This window comes from Tamandua tetradactyla, chromosome 3 (genome assembly GCF_023851605.1).
Source record: "Tamandua tetradactyla isolate mTamTet1 chromosome 3, mTamTet1.pri, whole genome shotgun sequence".
Taxonomy (NCBI): domain Eukaryota; kingdom Metazoa; phylum Chordata; class Mammalia; order Pilosa; family Myrmecophagidae; genus Tamandua; species Tamandua tetradactyla.
In genome coordinates this window covers 179,961,049-179,976,281 of record NC_135329.1, presented here as the reverse complement: position 1 = coordinate 179,976,281, position 15,233 = coordinate 179,961,049, and the positions used below count along the sequence as shown (strand labels likewise).

At 35.3% G+C, this 15,233-nt stretch overlaps 1 protein-coding gene across 16 annotated transcripts in view; it reads right to left on the bottom strand.

Annotated features, from left to right (window-relative positions):
• The window catches only part of PARD3B (par-3 family cell polarity regulator beta), a 1,143,268-nt gene that overhangs the window by 962,594 nt on the left and 165,441 nt on the right, over positions 1-15,233 (bottom strand). For 15 of the 16 annotated variants that reach the window (XM_077154793.1, XM_077154795.1, XM_077154796.1 and 12 more), the window contains one exon: positions 5,409-5,510. In XM_077154793.1, coding sequence (XP_077010908.1) covers positions 5,409-5,510 — 102 coding nt within the window. Of the gene's footprint in view, positions 1-2,239; positions 2,341-5,408; positions 5,511-15,233 lie in introns of all 16 variants that reach the window. The other variant, XM_077154798.1, reaches the window with a different exon arrangement.

Below are 15,233 nucleotides of genomic sequence, written 5' to 3'. Positions count from 1 at the left end.
ATTTAACTTAATTGGCTTGTGCTTAAATAAGAGAACGCAATGTAGCACAGTCCAAGCAGCTTGGCATTCCTCATCTCAGCACTTGCAGCTCAGCCCGGGCCCTTGGAGATGGAGAAAGAAATCACCCTGGGGAAAGTTCTTGGAACCCAGGGGCCTGGAGAGAAGACCAGCAGAGACCATCTTACGCCTTCCACGTAAGAAAGAACCTCGGTGGAAAGTTAGCTGCCTTTCCTCTGAAGAACCAACAAAATAAATCCCCTTTTATTAAAAGCCAATCCGTCTCTGGTGTGTTGCATTCCGGCAGCTAGCAAACTAGAACAGTGAGTTATTGATTATACAACAAAAATGGAATGATCATATGGTAAGAATGTTTATGTCTGTATGTGGTTATATTTCATAAATTAAAAAATCTGAAATGTAGTCTCAATGGGCTAAAATCCAAGGGTCAGTAGGGCTAGGTTCCTCTTGGAGACTCGAGGGGAAAATCCCTTCCCTTGCCCTTACCAGCTTTCAGTGGCTACTGCATTTCTTAGCTGGTGACACCTTCCTGCATTTTCACAGCCAGCAATGGCCAGATGAGTCTCTCCCACATGATATCTCTCTAACATGGACTCTCCCGCCTTCGTCTTTCACCTATAAGGACCAGTGTGATTACATGGACCCACTCAGATACTCCAGGTTACTCTTCACAAATAAGATCCTTAATCACATCTGCAAAGACCATTTTGCCATGCACCAAAACATATTCACAGGTTCCAGGGATTACAATGTGGACATCTTTGGGGGGCATTATCCTGCCTGCTGCAGAAAGCACTGTTTGTAATTTGTGCACATGCTGTAATCAGTTCATCTGAGAAGTCATTGCTGGGATACAGGATTTATTTTCCAGTAAGATGGCATACCACAGTGAGACTACAAGCATTGTCTACAAAGCTAACTGGAAATAAACTATACCTGAATTGAGTAATCTGGGTCCTGAAAGAAGGGGATGGAAGAGGAAACAACAGAAATAAAAATGGCAGGACTTTGTAATGAATTATATGCAGACTGCTGGCAAATACAGCTAAAGTTAACATAGTAATATACACCAATTCTGAAGTAGTTTTATTTCACTCCATAGTTCTACTTCCTTTTTCTTCCTAATGCTGATGACTATGTAAAAAAAAAAAACATTCATGAGTTTCTTTTTTTTTTCCCCATGAACAGGCACTAGGAATCGACTGGGTCTCTGGCACAGCAGGCGAGAAGTCTGCCTGCAGAGCCACCGTGGCCTGCCCTCATCCTTATTTTTGATTGATGAAATTTAATAATTAGAAATTATAGATACAAACACCCAACACACTGCATCATATATTATAGACAAACAGAGCATGAAAATTAACATATGAGTTCCAGAATCTAAATTCTGTGTGACCTTGGGCAAGGTATTCTCAATTTCTGTGGCTATTCTCAGAAATAAAAAAAAAAAAAAAAGGAAAAGTAATAGCTCCCGCCTATAGGGTTGCACTAAAATCAAATAGAAAAAAATATCAAAGACATACTGGATCGCTGTTGGTGCTTAATAAATACTAAGTTGTTGTTATTGGATGAACCAGTTCTCTGGTCAGCCAGAGAAGAGACATCAGTGTAAAGTAGTAAATTCTTAGATATTTACCCCAAATAACTTGAATTGTCAGACTGATATATGAAACTGATGAATTTTGAAAATGACCATCACAACTGGAGAACTATTAAATTTTAGTATGTTTTATATAAATGATACTTATCATAAGATGCAAAAGTCCAAAGTTGTTTCAATAACATTTTGAATAAATATAGGATAGATAAGTGAAACATGGTCAAAATGTGGTTCCCTTGTGAAGGGGTTCTAAAAGGTATGCGAATTTCAAAACAACACAAAACACTCTTAAAGAGACACTATTTCTGCACCAGTACTGTGTACATAATAAGATCAGAGATAAACCACTTTAGGCCCCAGAAGTTTTGAAAGTCATTTAGTTGGGAAGCTAATAAACTCCATTAGATGTTTCTCTGATTTTAAGCACTGCATCATTTAACCTCTGAATTCAGCTTTTACTGAAATGTCCTGGATGGATTTTCCATATACTAAATAGCCTCAGCTTACGCTGCTTTCTAGTTTTCCTATTTTGTTTTTGCCTTCTCTTTTGCAGCACTTCCTTTTAGAGACAGTTATAATGAGCTCCAATTTTATCAGTGGTTCCTCATTGTCATTTCTTACCTCTAACTCCCTTTCCCAGGAACTGAGGTATGTGAGTGTTAGGACAAGGATTATGTTCATCTGCCAAGACTGCCTCTTCGGGCTTGCTTCCAAATTATATTCTGAAGGCAAGGAAGTTGTTAGGTAGTGAACTTGCAAATAAGTGAATTTTTATTTCATCTAAGTTCAATACTGTACAAAATGATCTTGGATGAAGATATGTCACTTAAAACAAAAAATCACAAACATCACTGTAATTACTTTTTTTTGTCATCACAATCAATGTTTTTATTTTCCTTTTTTATGAAAAATAACATATATATATAAAAAAAGCAATATATTTCAAAGCACATTGCAACAATTAGTTGTACAACAGATCTCAGAGTTTTGCATGGGTTACAATCCCACAATTTTAAATTTTTACTTCTAGCTGCTCTAAGATACTGGAGACTAAAAGAAATCTCAATATAATAATGCAGCAATCATACTCATTTGTTAAATCCTACCTTCTCTGTATAACTCCACTATCACCTTTGGTCTTTCTCCCACTCTTTATAGGTATTTGGGCTATGCCCATTTTTTTTTTTTTTTTTTCGTGTTGTAAGGTGCAAAGATAATATTGCATAGGGGGATGGAACTAGTGGATGCTCTGGATAGGCTGGCCCCTCTGCATTTCAGAACTTACCTGGTCCAGGGACCCATTTGGAGGTTGCAGGTTTCTGGAAAGTTATCCTAGTGCATGGAAACTTTGTAGAATCTTACATATTGCCCTAGGTGTTCTTTAGGATTGACAAGAAAGTTTTTGGTTGGGGTCTGGCAAACTATGTAGGTAGCAATGTCTAACTGAAGTTTGTGTAAGAGTAACTTCCAGAGTAGCCTCTCGACTCTATCTCTCAAACAATGATACCTTATTAATTACACTTCTTTCCCCCCTTTTGGTCAGGATAGATTGTTGATCTCACAGTGCCAGGGCCAAGCTCACATCCCTGGGAGTCATCTCTCACACCGTCAAGGAGACTTTCACCCTGGATGTCATGTCCCATATAATGGGGAGGACAATGATTTCACTTACAAAGTTGGGCTTAGAGAGGCCACATCTGAGCAACAAAAGAGGTCCTCCAGAAGGAACTCTCAGGCATACCTAGAGGTAGCCCAAGCTGCTACATACATAAGCCTCACAAGAGCAAGTCTCAAGATCAAGGGCTTGGCCTGTTGACTTGTGTGTCCCTAATGTTTGATACAGTATCAGGGATTTCCCCAGTGGTAAAATTTAATATTGATAATTACTTTTAATCTAAACTGACAAAGAAAAATAAGGTAAAATGAAATCTGGCAGAATCTTGTTTCCACACTAGATATATAAACTATAAGTAAATCCTAAGACTGTAATGTCATAAAAGTAAGTAATATTCTCTTATTCACTTAAATTTTTTTTCAAAAATGGAAGACTGGAAGTACAATTTTTATCTAATAACATAAAAAATGTAAATTTTCATCACTTGCAGCACAATACCAATTAGCATTAAATTGCTTCTACCCACAAAGCCATACTCAAAGAGTACTAATTTTCTGTTAGGATTTCAACTGATTATCTTAACTTTTCACCTTATTTTAATAACAGTGATAAAGTCCCAATAAAGTTCTGAGTTAGTTAAAAGAATTTTATAAAAGGAAGAATTCTATGGTACAAATTGTTTCTCTGGGCTCTATTAATGCAATCATCCTTCTTTTAATGAAGTCTATGGACAAAGGCTGTGGGTTAGATATTTTCTTCTGGCCATTTTTAAACTTTCTATTTTAACCCTGGACATGAGTAAAATTTGAGACAGGAACCACCTTCATTAAAAAATAACCCAAATACCTAGAATATTTCGATGTAAGAAGACAGTCCAAGGGAATAAGCAGAAAGTAAAATGGGGAAAAACAGAAGTGAGAGCCTTCATAAGGATTTCTGAAGGAAAATAATACCATGGTATTTACTGTAGTGCCAACTAAAACAGGAAGTATGCATTAAAATCACCTTAATTCAGCAAGCATTAAGGACCAAGTTCATATAATACTGTACCACATGCTAGTAACACAAAGCACACTAAAGAAATAAAAATCTCTTTTTTATGTCTATGTCTATGTCCTCTGGCAGCTTATAATCTAGTTAGGGAGACAAGTCCCTTATGAGAGAGTTAATTATTATAATGCAAAGCAAACCAGGATTTATTTCCATCAGAAAATATGAAAAGTAAATTTACAGTATGTCTGCAAAGATTAGCACAATTTTGAACAGTCAAAAAGATCTTACAGTAAAGCAAAAATGTAAATTTTACTCAAATTAAATAAGTCACTTAGTTATACTCTACCAAATGATTAACACACACACACATAACAACCTGAGAATGAAGAATAACACTTAAGAGAAACATGTTCAGAAATGTAAATTAGCCTAGTAAAACATTGCCAAAGACAAGAGTAAAAGAAACCTTTGATTCTGGAAGACACATTAATTGTTGACAAAAGAGGAACCCAGCAAAGAAGTCAGTGATAAACAATGTTCATAGCAATAACCCAGTGTACTGTCCTCAATAGTTTACTTCTCCACCTTTCTCTGTTTGGGATTGGAGGGAAAATTCCATTGAAACAAGATATTTACAATAAGACTATTTCCAAGGAGGTGGAAGAAAATGTTCAAAGTTTTTGGAATATTCCACTTAGTGCTTTCTACTTTAGCAATGAAAATAAGACTGTCACTCAGGGATAGTTGCTTGTCAGCAACTTGAAGAAAAACTTGCACCATAGTTCTTCCTAGGACTTCTAGCTCCAACTCCACTCCCCACAACGTATACTCTACTTTGAGCCATGCTCAAAGACATGCTCATTAAGTCCAATATTTAGCAAGGACCAGTAATGACAGTGAGACCTTCAACAGCCTCAGTGACCGACACTATTTATTGAGATGTATCAAGAACTCTTGGGAATGAAGTATCTGCTAATTAGGCCACCACAAAGATTCCCCCAAACCTTGACAAAGTTTTTCCCATCATATGAAGAACTTTGATCTCTGGGCTGTCCAGGTGAAATCTGAACAGATGGTATCTCTTAACAATAATTGACACATAAGCTTGCTAAGGACTTCAATCTCGGGAAAACATGCAGCTCTACAGAGAAAAACAAAGGGGGTATTTTTAGCATCATCTACCTTATCTTTGTCTTCAACGACATCTACCAGGACATCATCAGGATCCAGAATTCCTCCATCTGTGTATTCTAAGTGATGAATCTTCACCCAGTAACCAGGATCCTATGATAGAACAACCAACATGTTTCATGACTCAACTTTAGTAAAAGGTAAAAAAAGCTTTCAATGTTAAAAGAAAAAAATTAACTCATTTAAAATACACTTTATTAATAACAAAGTTTTAAACCCAAAATGGTATCTATTTATTTGAATAAATATTTGACATTTTTAAGCACTGTTTAACTTAAATAAGTAAGTCAAAGTACACATATTTTACCAATTTCCTTGGAAAATAAATTGCATGTAAAAGCAAATTGCCCCATCGGGACATAAGAAAAAATTGGAATGCAGAAGATAAGCTTTATACTATGTCAATGTTAAATTTCTTGAACTTGGTAACTACACTTAAGGTGAGTACATAAGTGGATATCCTTGTTTGTAGGAAATGTATATGAAGTATTACGTGTTCCAGGGGAATGAGGGGTATCACGTGTGCAATATGCCCTCTAATATTCAGAATTTAGATAAGGAAAAGGTGGCAAAATGTTAAAATTGGTGGATCTCAGTATCTAGAGGGGTGGGATATGTTGGAGTTCTCTGTTTGGGGTTTGTATTTTTGCAACTGTCCTGTAACTTTGAAATTATTTCAAAATAGTTTTTTTAAAAACATAGGAAAAAAATAAGTTGCCCCAGAAATTTGAATAGTATATTCACAATCATTCTTTTCTACAACTTAAGTAATGCTAAGCATACTTTGTAAAAGAAAACTCTTGAGGATAATTTCTGAAATGAGGTAGAAGTCAAAACAAATCCCAAAGCTGTAGGAAATGAATCAAAAAGCAGAAATATGAGGGTGTAAGAACTATCACTCCAGAAAATATTAATGGAATGAGGGCACTACCAACCTCTTCCCCTTTTTAAATGCTCCATGCTCTGCCTTCATCCTCAACTCTAACATTTGTAATGACATCTGGATCAAGAGCTCCAGAATTGATCTCCAGTTCCTGAAGGAAGGCAGCAACTCTAAATTGTGTTCAGAGTTGAACAGGGGATTCACTGGATTGGGGTAGTGATTTAAGAGGTCTCCCACATTTGATTAAAAAAAAATGATTAGGACAATAAGGCTTAAGTAAAAGAATATGTTTGGGTTTGTTGTTGCTGTTGTTATGGGGCTTGAAAATAATATGAGAATTTAGAATTAGAAGATCCAAGTCATTCAGTTGTTTATGTAGTGTCTGTTTCAAGACTTAAAAGCATTAAGAAACCATTAAAACAATGGAACAAGAATGTGAACCAATGAATTAAGTGAAGAAGAACATTAGTAAGGATTTCATCAGAATACCCCAGCTATAATCAATTTAGTTCCGTGCTTTTTTACTAAGTCCTCAACGTGGGAGACTTGAGAGCTATAAAGTACTCAGTATCCAATAAAGGCACAGATTACCAACCAGTGCATGAGAAGAGAAGGAAATTCTTCTAGGATAAAGCCCTAAGACTTTACCACATGACTCTTTATAAAGGATAAAAACTAACATAACCTACAGAATTCAATTGCAATTTTACGAAACTAATAGAAATAGTGTTCATACAGCCTTCTCTTTAACTGACCCTTAATAAAACGTGAGGGCATACTATTAAATGATAATTCCATTAAGACATCTATTCAGAGAGCTACTGAAATATGGCCCAAGTACATAGCTTTCCAGTAATCCAACTTGATGAAGTGACAGGCTTGAAAAATCTGAAGGAATTCCTCATAGCCAGACTTTGGACATTTTAAAATTAAGTTTTCTATATAGTTACCTAAAGAGCTATTCCAAGTAAAATGAAAGGAGATTCATTCCTTAAAATACTAGGCTTATAGGTAGAAACACTAATGATTTATTAGCAAACTTTAAATGCCTGGCTCTATTGCCCAGAGAGCGATCACAAAGATATGTGCAGTGAGAATAAAACCATGTAAAACAAGCATCAGACATACATTACAATATATCCTTTTTCAAGGGATCCTTGTCAACTGAAAGTGATTATGCTGTATAAAAGATAAGGACAATGAGCTAGATTTCAGATAGGGAGGGTGATGGGATATATACACAACATTATGTAATGCTTATAGCATTACACAGAAAAAGGTAAAAAAAAGAACACCCCCAATAATCTTTGTGAATTAACTCTTCTTGCTATGATCATGCCACAAGCAACAGCCTCCCCCAAAGCTACACAAGCCTTTTGATTGAAATCTGGAATATTATATTTTTCTTATAAAAATAGCCAGTCTCTATCTAAAAGGAGCTCAATTTAATTTCTATAATCTTCCATTGAGTGGGTTTCTGATATATTAGAGCTCTATAAATGAAATCTGTTGATTTTAACTACATTTATTTAAAAAAAACTGTTCTAAAGAACTTGCCTTTTTTATATTTGATTACTTAAAATTTAGCAGGCACATTTTAACTCATCTGCTTTGTTCCCCTCTGCTTAGTTTTCTTGTTGCTAAATGTATAAAAGCAGATTTTAAGCAATTACTCCTCACAAGTATAGCATAAGTTAAAATATACCTCTCTCCCTAACTAGAGGAAGGAACAGAGCGGAAAAGTAAAAGGCCATTAATTAAAATAGGGAAACTCAAGAACTTGCAGGGGATAGGATACAATAAAGAAGATAAGTAGAAGCAAGATGGGGCTGTCAAATCACAGAGCACTCCTCCCTCACACGTACACATGGGACCCAAGACATTCTGGAAAATAAGGTACAGGAGTTGAAACTAAAACATGTATTTCTAATTAGATTCAGAAGACTACAGAACTTGAATAGCTTATGAATTAAATTTAGTAAGAAATAATTTGATATACCAGGTAATACCTGACAAAAAAATAAGTAAAATACAAAGTGCCAGAATATAGAAGAGACTCTGCAATTTTAACTTGCCCTTCCATACGGATGTTGCCATTTTACACATGCCAAAGAAGAAAACAGTAAGTTAATGATGGGTATGTTTAACCCAGAACAAAAGCAAACAAGCCATGCAAAAACATGCTCAAGGTTAATATTTTACACATCCAAGAGAAGAAAATTAACCTCAGTCTATACCAATGGTGAATTTGTCCCCATGGCATTTTGGCCATGGTGCTAAGATCGCATAAAAATATACATATAATATCAACAGACTATAGCCATCATAAAACTGTAAGTTTACTATGACTCTTTTATGTGTGTAAAATTTTCAACCTTTACACTGCAGTCAACATTTTGCATTTCAGCAAATTACCATCAGGAATAAAACTGATCAAACATGAAAGAATGTTCACATACATGTTTCAGTGTACATGATTAATTACCTGAAAATGTTTATTGTGTTTTTTCATTATCATGATGTTTAATATTACACAAACATCTGTAATATACATATTTTTAAATCATCTTCAGAATATCTCCTATATGTGCTTATTTTGTTATGCAATAAATCATATAACTTATACTCTGAAAATCATTAAAGTACTGAAAAATAACCTACTATACATCTTATCTATTTCTGACAGTATCTTATGTGTTTTTAAAAATAATATACGTAAACTTAAACCCTACTGGAATTTTAAAGTGAAATACACAAGCCTATCATGATGAATTGGAAAGGAAACTAAAACAAAACACATGACATGTACTACAGAACACAGATGCAGGGTATTTTTAATGATTAAATGTAGACACTGTTCCAAACAGGTGCCAATGTTACTAGCAACAAATATCCTTCACTTACATAAGATAACATGAAATCCTGACCCTATATCTTAGAAAATATATGTTAACTAACGCTTTAAACACCAATAATTTTCCATTTGCAATATTAAAGTAGTAGTAGACTTACAAACCAGATTCTATAATGCAGTGATTACTAAACACCGGGATTATGCCAGTATTCAGAAAAAAAGGAAAATCTGAAGGTTTCTAAGCAAAATGTCTGTGGTACAAGCAAAAGAGAAAAAATTGCAACAAAGCCCCAAAATGAGAAAAGACAGAAAAGCCTTTTTCCCAAAGAAGGAAAAGCCGGTGAGTGGAGAAGGGCTGTATCTAACAATGGTGGTGATTACAGGACCCAACAATACAACTGGTTTCTTAGCAACTTAATGAATTCACAAGAAGAATCTTAGCCACTGGAACGCAAGTAACAGTTAGAAGATGGAAGTAAACGGAAAAATAAAGTTTTATCTGTATTATTTAACTTTTCCAATTTGGTGGGATGTAACCATAAAATAGTATTTTACTATTTTCTTCATCATCATCATAATAGCTAATTTTTTTCAGTGCTAAGACTAGGAACCAGGTTAAGGGTCATATTATTAATTCATCTATCCTCAATGTGTAGTTATCCTCAGTTATCCCTAGTTAACCCATTTATCCCCAGGAATAGTTGTCAACCATTTCACAGATCAGGAAAACCAAGGTATGGGTATATGAATTAGCTTAGCTGAGCCAAGAAACACCAGAGTCAGAGTTTTTATTTTTTATACCTAGAACAGGTCCCCTCCACTTTTTGCATAAGTGTTTCCAGTATTTAATGAGTGAAAGAAGTAGGGAAACAAAAATCCTATAATCGTGGAATTAAGTGTTCAGGATGCAGTGGAAAAAGATGCTCCCAAGAAGAGCAAAGAGCGAGCTTGAGGCACTGGAAGTTGGATAGAGAATTGGGAAATTGTGCACGCACTTAAAACTTAATCAACTACTTCTATCATATACTCTGGGGTTACTCACCCCTCTACCTAAGATCAAAGTAGAACTAGATGCCTCAGAATAAACCCAGAAAGCAGAGAACGATCAGAGCACATCAGAAGACTGCGGCAATTAGAGATACCAGATTAATAGGAAAAAAAATGAAAAAAATCAGATGATCTCCACAACAGATGCATTTGAGAATATTCAGCACCCCTTCTCAGAAAAAAATCTTAAATCAGGAATAGAAGGAAATTTCCTTAATCTAATAAGATGTATCTACCAAACTTCGTATAGCAAATATCATGCATAAGAGTGAATTAATGAAATTATTCCCCCTTAGGTTAAGATTGTGAGAAGGAAACAACTGTCCACACTTCTAGTCAACATTATTTTGAAGGTCCAAGCCATTGCAATAAGATAAGAAAAAAAGAATTAGCAGCATAATTATTTTAAAACAATAAAACTAGATATTTAGGAAATCCAAAGACTATACAGATGTACTATGAAAATGAGTAATTTAGCTTGGTGACTGGGTATAATATCAATACACAAAAATTAATTTTATTTCTGTATACTTAGTAACAAATAGAAACTGAAAATTTTAAAAATAGCAACATCTACAATAGCACTGAAAATATCAGTCTGAAAAATATGTAGAAACTTCTATACTGACAATTACAAAATATTAGGAATATTAAAGAAAAATTCCTCAGATTAAAACCCTCAAAATTGTAACGATGTTGATCTTTCCCAAACTGTTCAGGGTAAGGGTGAGAGCTAGGATTGACCTTCCCCAAACTGATTAGAGCAAGGGTTAGGATTAGGGTGTGGAGCAACCAGAATTTTCATACATGGTAAGAGTGTAAATTCATGCAACTTCTTAGAGAAACTGGCAGTGTGTGAAAATAAACATCCCATAGAGCAGAATATAAACATCCCACATGACTCGGCAATTCACTACTAGGTATTTACCCAACAATAATGAGTATTACATAATTACCAAAAGACACATACTAGAATCTTCAGATTACTCTTAGCAGCTAAAAATCTGTAACAAACACAAACATTCATTTATTAGAATGAATAAATAGTAGTATGTCCATCCTGGAATGCTATATAGCAACAAAAATGAACTACAATTTCCTGCAACAGCATGAGATTCATGAGTATAATATTGAGGCCATAAAGCCAAATCATGCATTATTATGGTTCCATGCATTGTAATTAAGTTAAAAAACAGGTAGAATTACTTCACAATGTTTTAAGTTAAGAAGCTGATTACCCTTTGGGTTAAGAATAACAAATAAAAGGGGCAAGAAGGGGCCTCAGAGATAATGTCCTTTTTTTTTTGGCTTTAATTTTTTAAAAACTTTTCTTATTATATAATATAACATATATACAAAGCAAAGAAAGAAAAAAAGCAATAGTTTTCAAAGCAATCTTCAACAAGTAGTTACAGGACAGATCCCAAAGTTTGTCATGGGCTACCATACTATCCTCTCAGATTTTTCCTTCTAGCTACTCCAGAATATAGGAGGCTAGAAGGAACAAATTTTTTTTGATTATCTGCTTTTGTGAAAAGTAACATATACACAAAAAAAGCAATTAACTTCAAAGCACAACTGTTTAGTTGTAGAACAGATTTCACAGTTTGGAATGCGTTACAATTCCACAATTTTAGGTTTTCACTTCTAGCTGCTCTAAGATTGTGGAGACTAAAAGAAATATCAAGTTAATGATTCAACAATCATATTCATTTGCTAAGTCCTACATTCTCTGTATAACCCCACTAGTACCTTTGATCTTTCTATCATACTCTTTAGGGGTATTTGGACGATGCCCATTCTAACTTTTTCATGTTGGAAGGGGCTGTCAATAATATGGGAGAGGGAGATGGAACTAGCTGATGTTCTGGAGAGGCTGGCTTCCCCAGGTTTCAGGACTTATCTGGTCCAGGGACATATCTAGAGGTTGTAGATTTCTGGAAAGTTAAACTAGTGCATGGAACCTTTGTAGAATCTGATATATTGCCCTACATGTCCTTCAGGATTGGCTGGAATGGTTTTGGTTGGGGTTTGGCAAGCTACAATAGGTAGCAATGTCTAACAGAAGCTTGCGTAACTCTATTTGAACTCTCTCAGCCGCTGATACTTTATTAGTTACACTTCTTTTCCCCCTTTTGGTCAGGATGGAATTGTTGATCCCGTGGTGCCAGGGCCAACTCATTCCTGGGAGTCACTTCCCATGCCACCAGGGAGACTTTCACCCCTGATTGCCATGTGTCATGTAGGGGGAGGGCAATGATTTCACTTACAGAATTGGGCTTAGAGAGAGTAAGGCCACATCTGAGCAATAAAAGTCCTCCAGGAGTAAGTATCTCTTAGGCAAACCTATAGGTAGGGTAAGCTTCTCTGCTACATAAACTTCACAAGAATAAACCTCAAGATCAAGGGCTTGGCCTACTAATTTGGGTGTTACTAATGCTTGACACAATATCAGGGGGTTCTGTGTTTAATAGTTTGGATTTTTTCTCCCATCCCTCAAGGGGCTTTGCCAATACTTTCTGATTATCTGCTTAATATATTCTAGGATATATCTAGGAATCACATTAAGCTATACAGGATTAAAGGCCCTCATTCTTATTCTGGACACCCTGTGTTTCAATTGCTCAATGAGCTATCCAGACAGGCTGAGTTAGATTATGTGCTACAGAAAATGCAGGTTCCGGACAAAATAAACCTTTCTTCCTTTGGTCTCAAAGAGTAGGTACAGTTCTAAAATACAGACAATGTCTTCCTTACCCTGTGTTCTGAATTACTTTAGTCCCGACCCAACTGACTTGTTTCTCAAAAGATAATTCCTATTTTTTTATAGATGTATGCTAACTACACTTATTTTATTTATGTGTTACACTTCAAAATATTTTCATAGAAGTCAAAAGAATTCCCTGATCTCAAAAAAAGTGATCTCTTTTTTTAAACTGAAATACCTAATGGTTTCTATCATACATAACATCCCCCCAAAATAAAGAAATGAAAACCATCCAAAGGCTGTTGAGAACAAGAGTCTATTTTCCCCGTTTTCTTATAAGTAAGAATAAATCTTGAAACAAGTAAAAGAAAAAGAATGTAGAAGTACCAAACGATGGGGAGTCCAGGTTATCCTACAACAGTGCTGTAGTTCACTGACCAATAATTATTTAAATACTCTAAGACCCACAGGGCAGGCTTAGTTGACCACTGTCTCATGTGAGTCAACAGTGTGATGAGTCTGCTAAAACCTGCTGTTACCATCTTAGGCTATAAGAGAAATACTCTATCCAGAATAGTGTATGTCATCACCTCACTGTTGAAACAGCCACACCATATTTAAAGTATTGTGGCAGATTTTGAGGAATGATCATTTACAAACTGAGGAATACCCATATGACCAGGTTAAGGGACTGGAAATAGTCATATGATGACTGAGAAGACTTAATTTGAGACCTAATTTAGGTTTGTTTTAATTGGAGAATTCAATGTGAAAATATTTTATTTCAAATATACTATAAATGCAGTTTGTATAGGGCATTGAGCTCTTAGAGTTATCAGGCAAGGCAAAAATCACTTATTGTTAAACTTGTCCTTGGAAATCCTCTAGGGAGACACCACACTGGAGACCAACATACATCCTTTCAATAAATAAGTTCAACACTACTTGCTTTTTAGCCAGGATTGGGGCATATTACTCATCTTTTTGAGGTAAGTGAAGGAACTGATTATTTTGGAGACTATGTTCTGTGAAAATGCTTATTTTAAGCACTTAGAATCATTCAGGACAGAGAGAGACTCACAACCAGATGCACAAGGGAACTGAGACAGCTGAGGCAATAGCAGTCTCCCACTTCGTGCTTACCATGGGACACTTGTTCACTGGTCATTCAAGGTAAATCACCCACACTATTCCAATGCTTCTCTTTTTCTTTGGCTGACCTTTCACAAATTAATCTGTAAAAGGTGAATGACCATATGAGACACCATCAAATTAAAAGTTTACTACATAGAGGAAAGATCTGCCTTCTTTTGTACTGCTACAGAAAAGTTACAGATATGATAAAGTGGTGGATTGAAACAGTCTAAGAAAGAGCAGAATGGGTTGTATGATGAAACTCTGAGCTCTCCACCCCTGTAAGGAAAAAAGCAAAGACTAGCTGGCCACATGTCAAGGATGCTATAAGAAGGAGAACGTGTCTTATCCTGAAGGCCCCTTCCTACTCCTGACTTTTATTATCTAGAACCTCAACGCTCCCTACCACCCTCAACCCACAGTTAGAGAAATGTCTTGAAAAAAAAAAAATTTGTGATATCATAAGAATAATGGATTTGGCAGTTCACCATGATTTTACAAGTACTATGCATCTCTCAGAACATCTCTTTGCAAAATATCATAAGTTTTCCAGTATCAGTTATTTAAGTACCTCGCTGTGTAACCTGAACTTTTACCAATTTATATACAAAGTTAAGAATTTTCCAACTCTAAAACAAAAGAATTTTTCTAGGAGAAAAATTTCAGTTTCAATTTCATAGTACCTAAAGCATTATTTTTAAGTAGGCTAATTTCTAACTCTAAGCCAATCTCACCACCTCCCCAAATTCGGGGATTTCAGGCCTTGACTAGAAGATTCATAGATTCACAGTCTGGTAGGAATTCATAGGCTCATAGATCACCTAGACAAATCCTACCATTTTACAGAGGGAAAAACAAAATCCACAAACGTCAAGCCACAGGGAAGTTCGTTTATGATATATAATCCTATACAAAAATATTCTCAAGATAAAAGTACCAATTTTTCAAGACGAAATTTTCAATTTTGTTTGATAATTCAAGTTAATACTTATTGCCTGTTTTCCATCGAGGAGAAAAATATTTAAGCATCACAGCCTATACTTCAACTTGCTAGTTCATACATTAACTAATATTGTTAAGTGTTAATCATTCATGTCATTTTTCATTCTTCTTTGTGGAGTAACCATAATCTCAGCAGTGTTGTTCATATAAAGGACTTTACAGTTCAATTTTTCATCTTGGGATTAACCT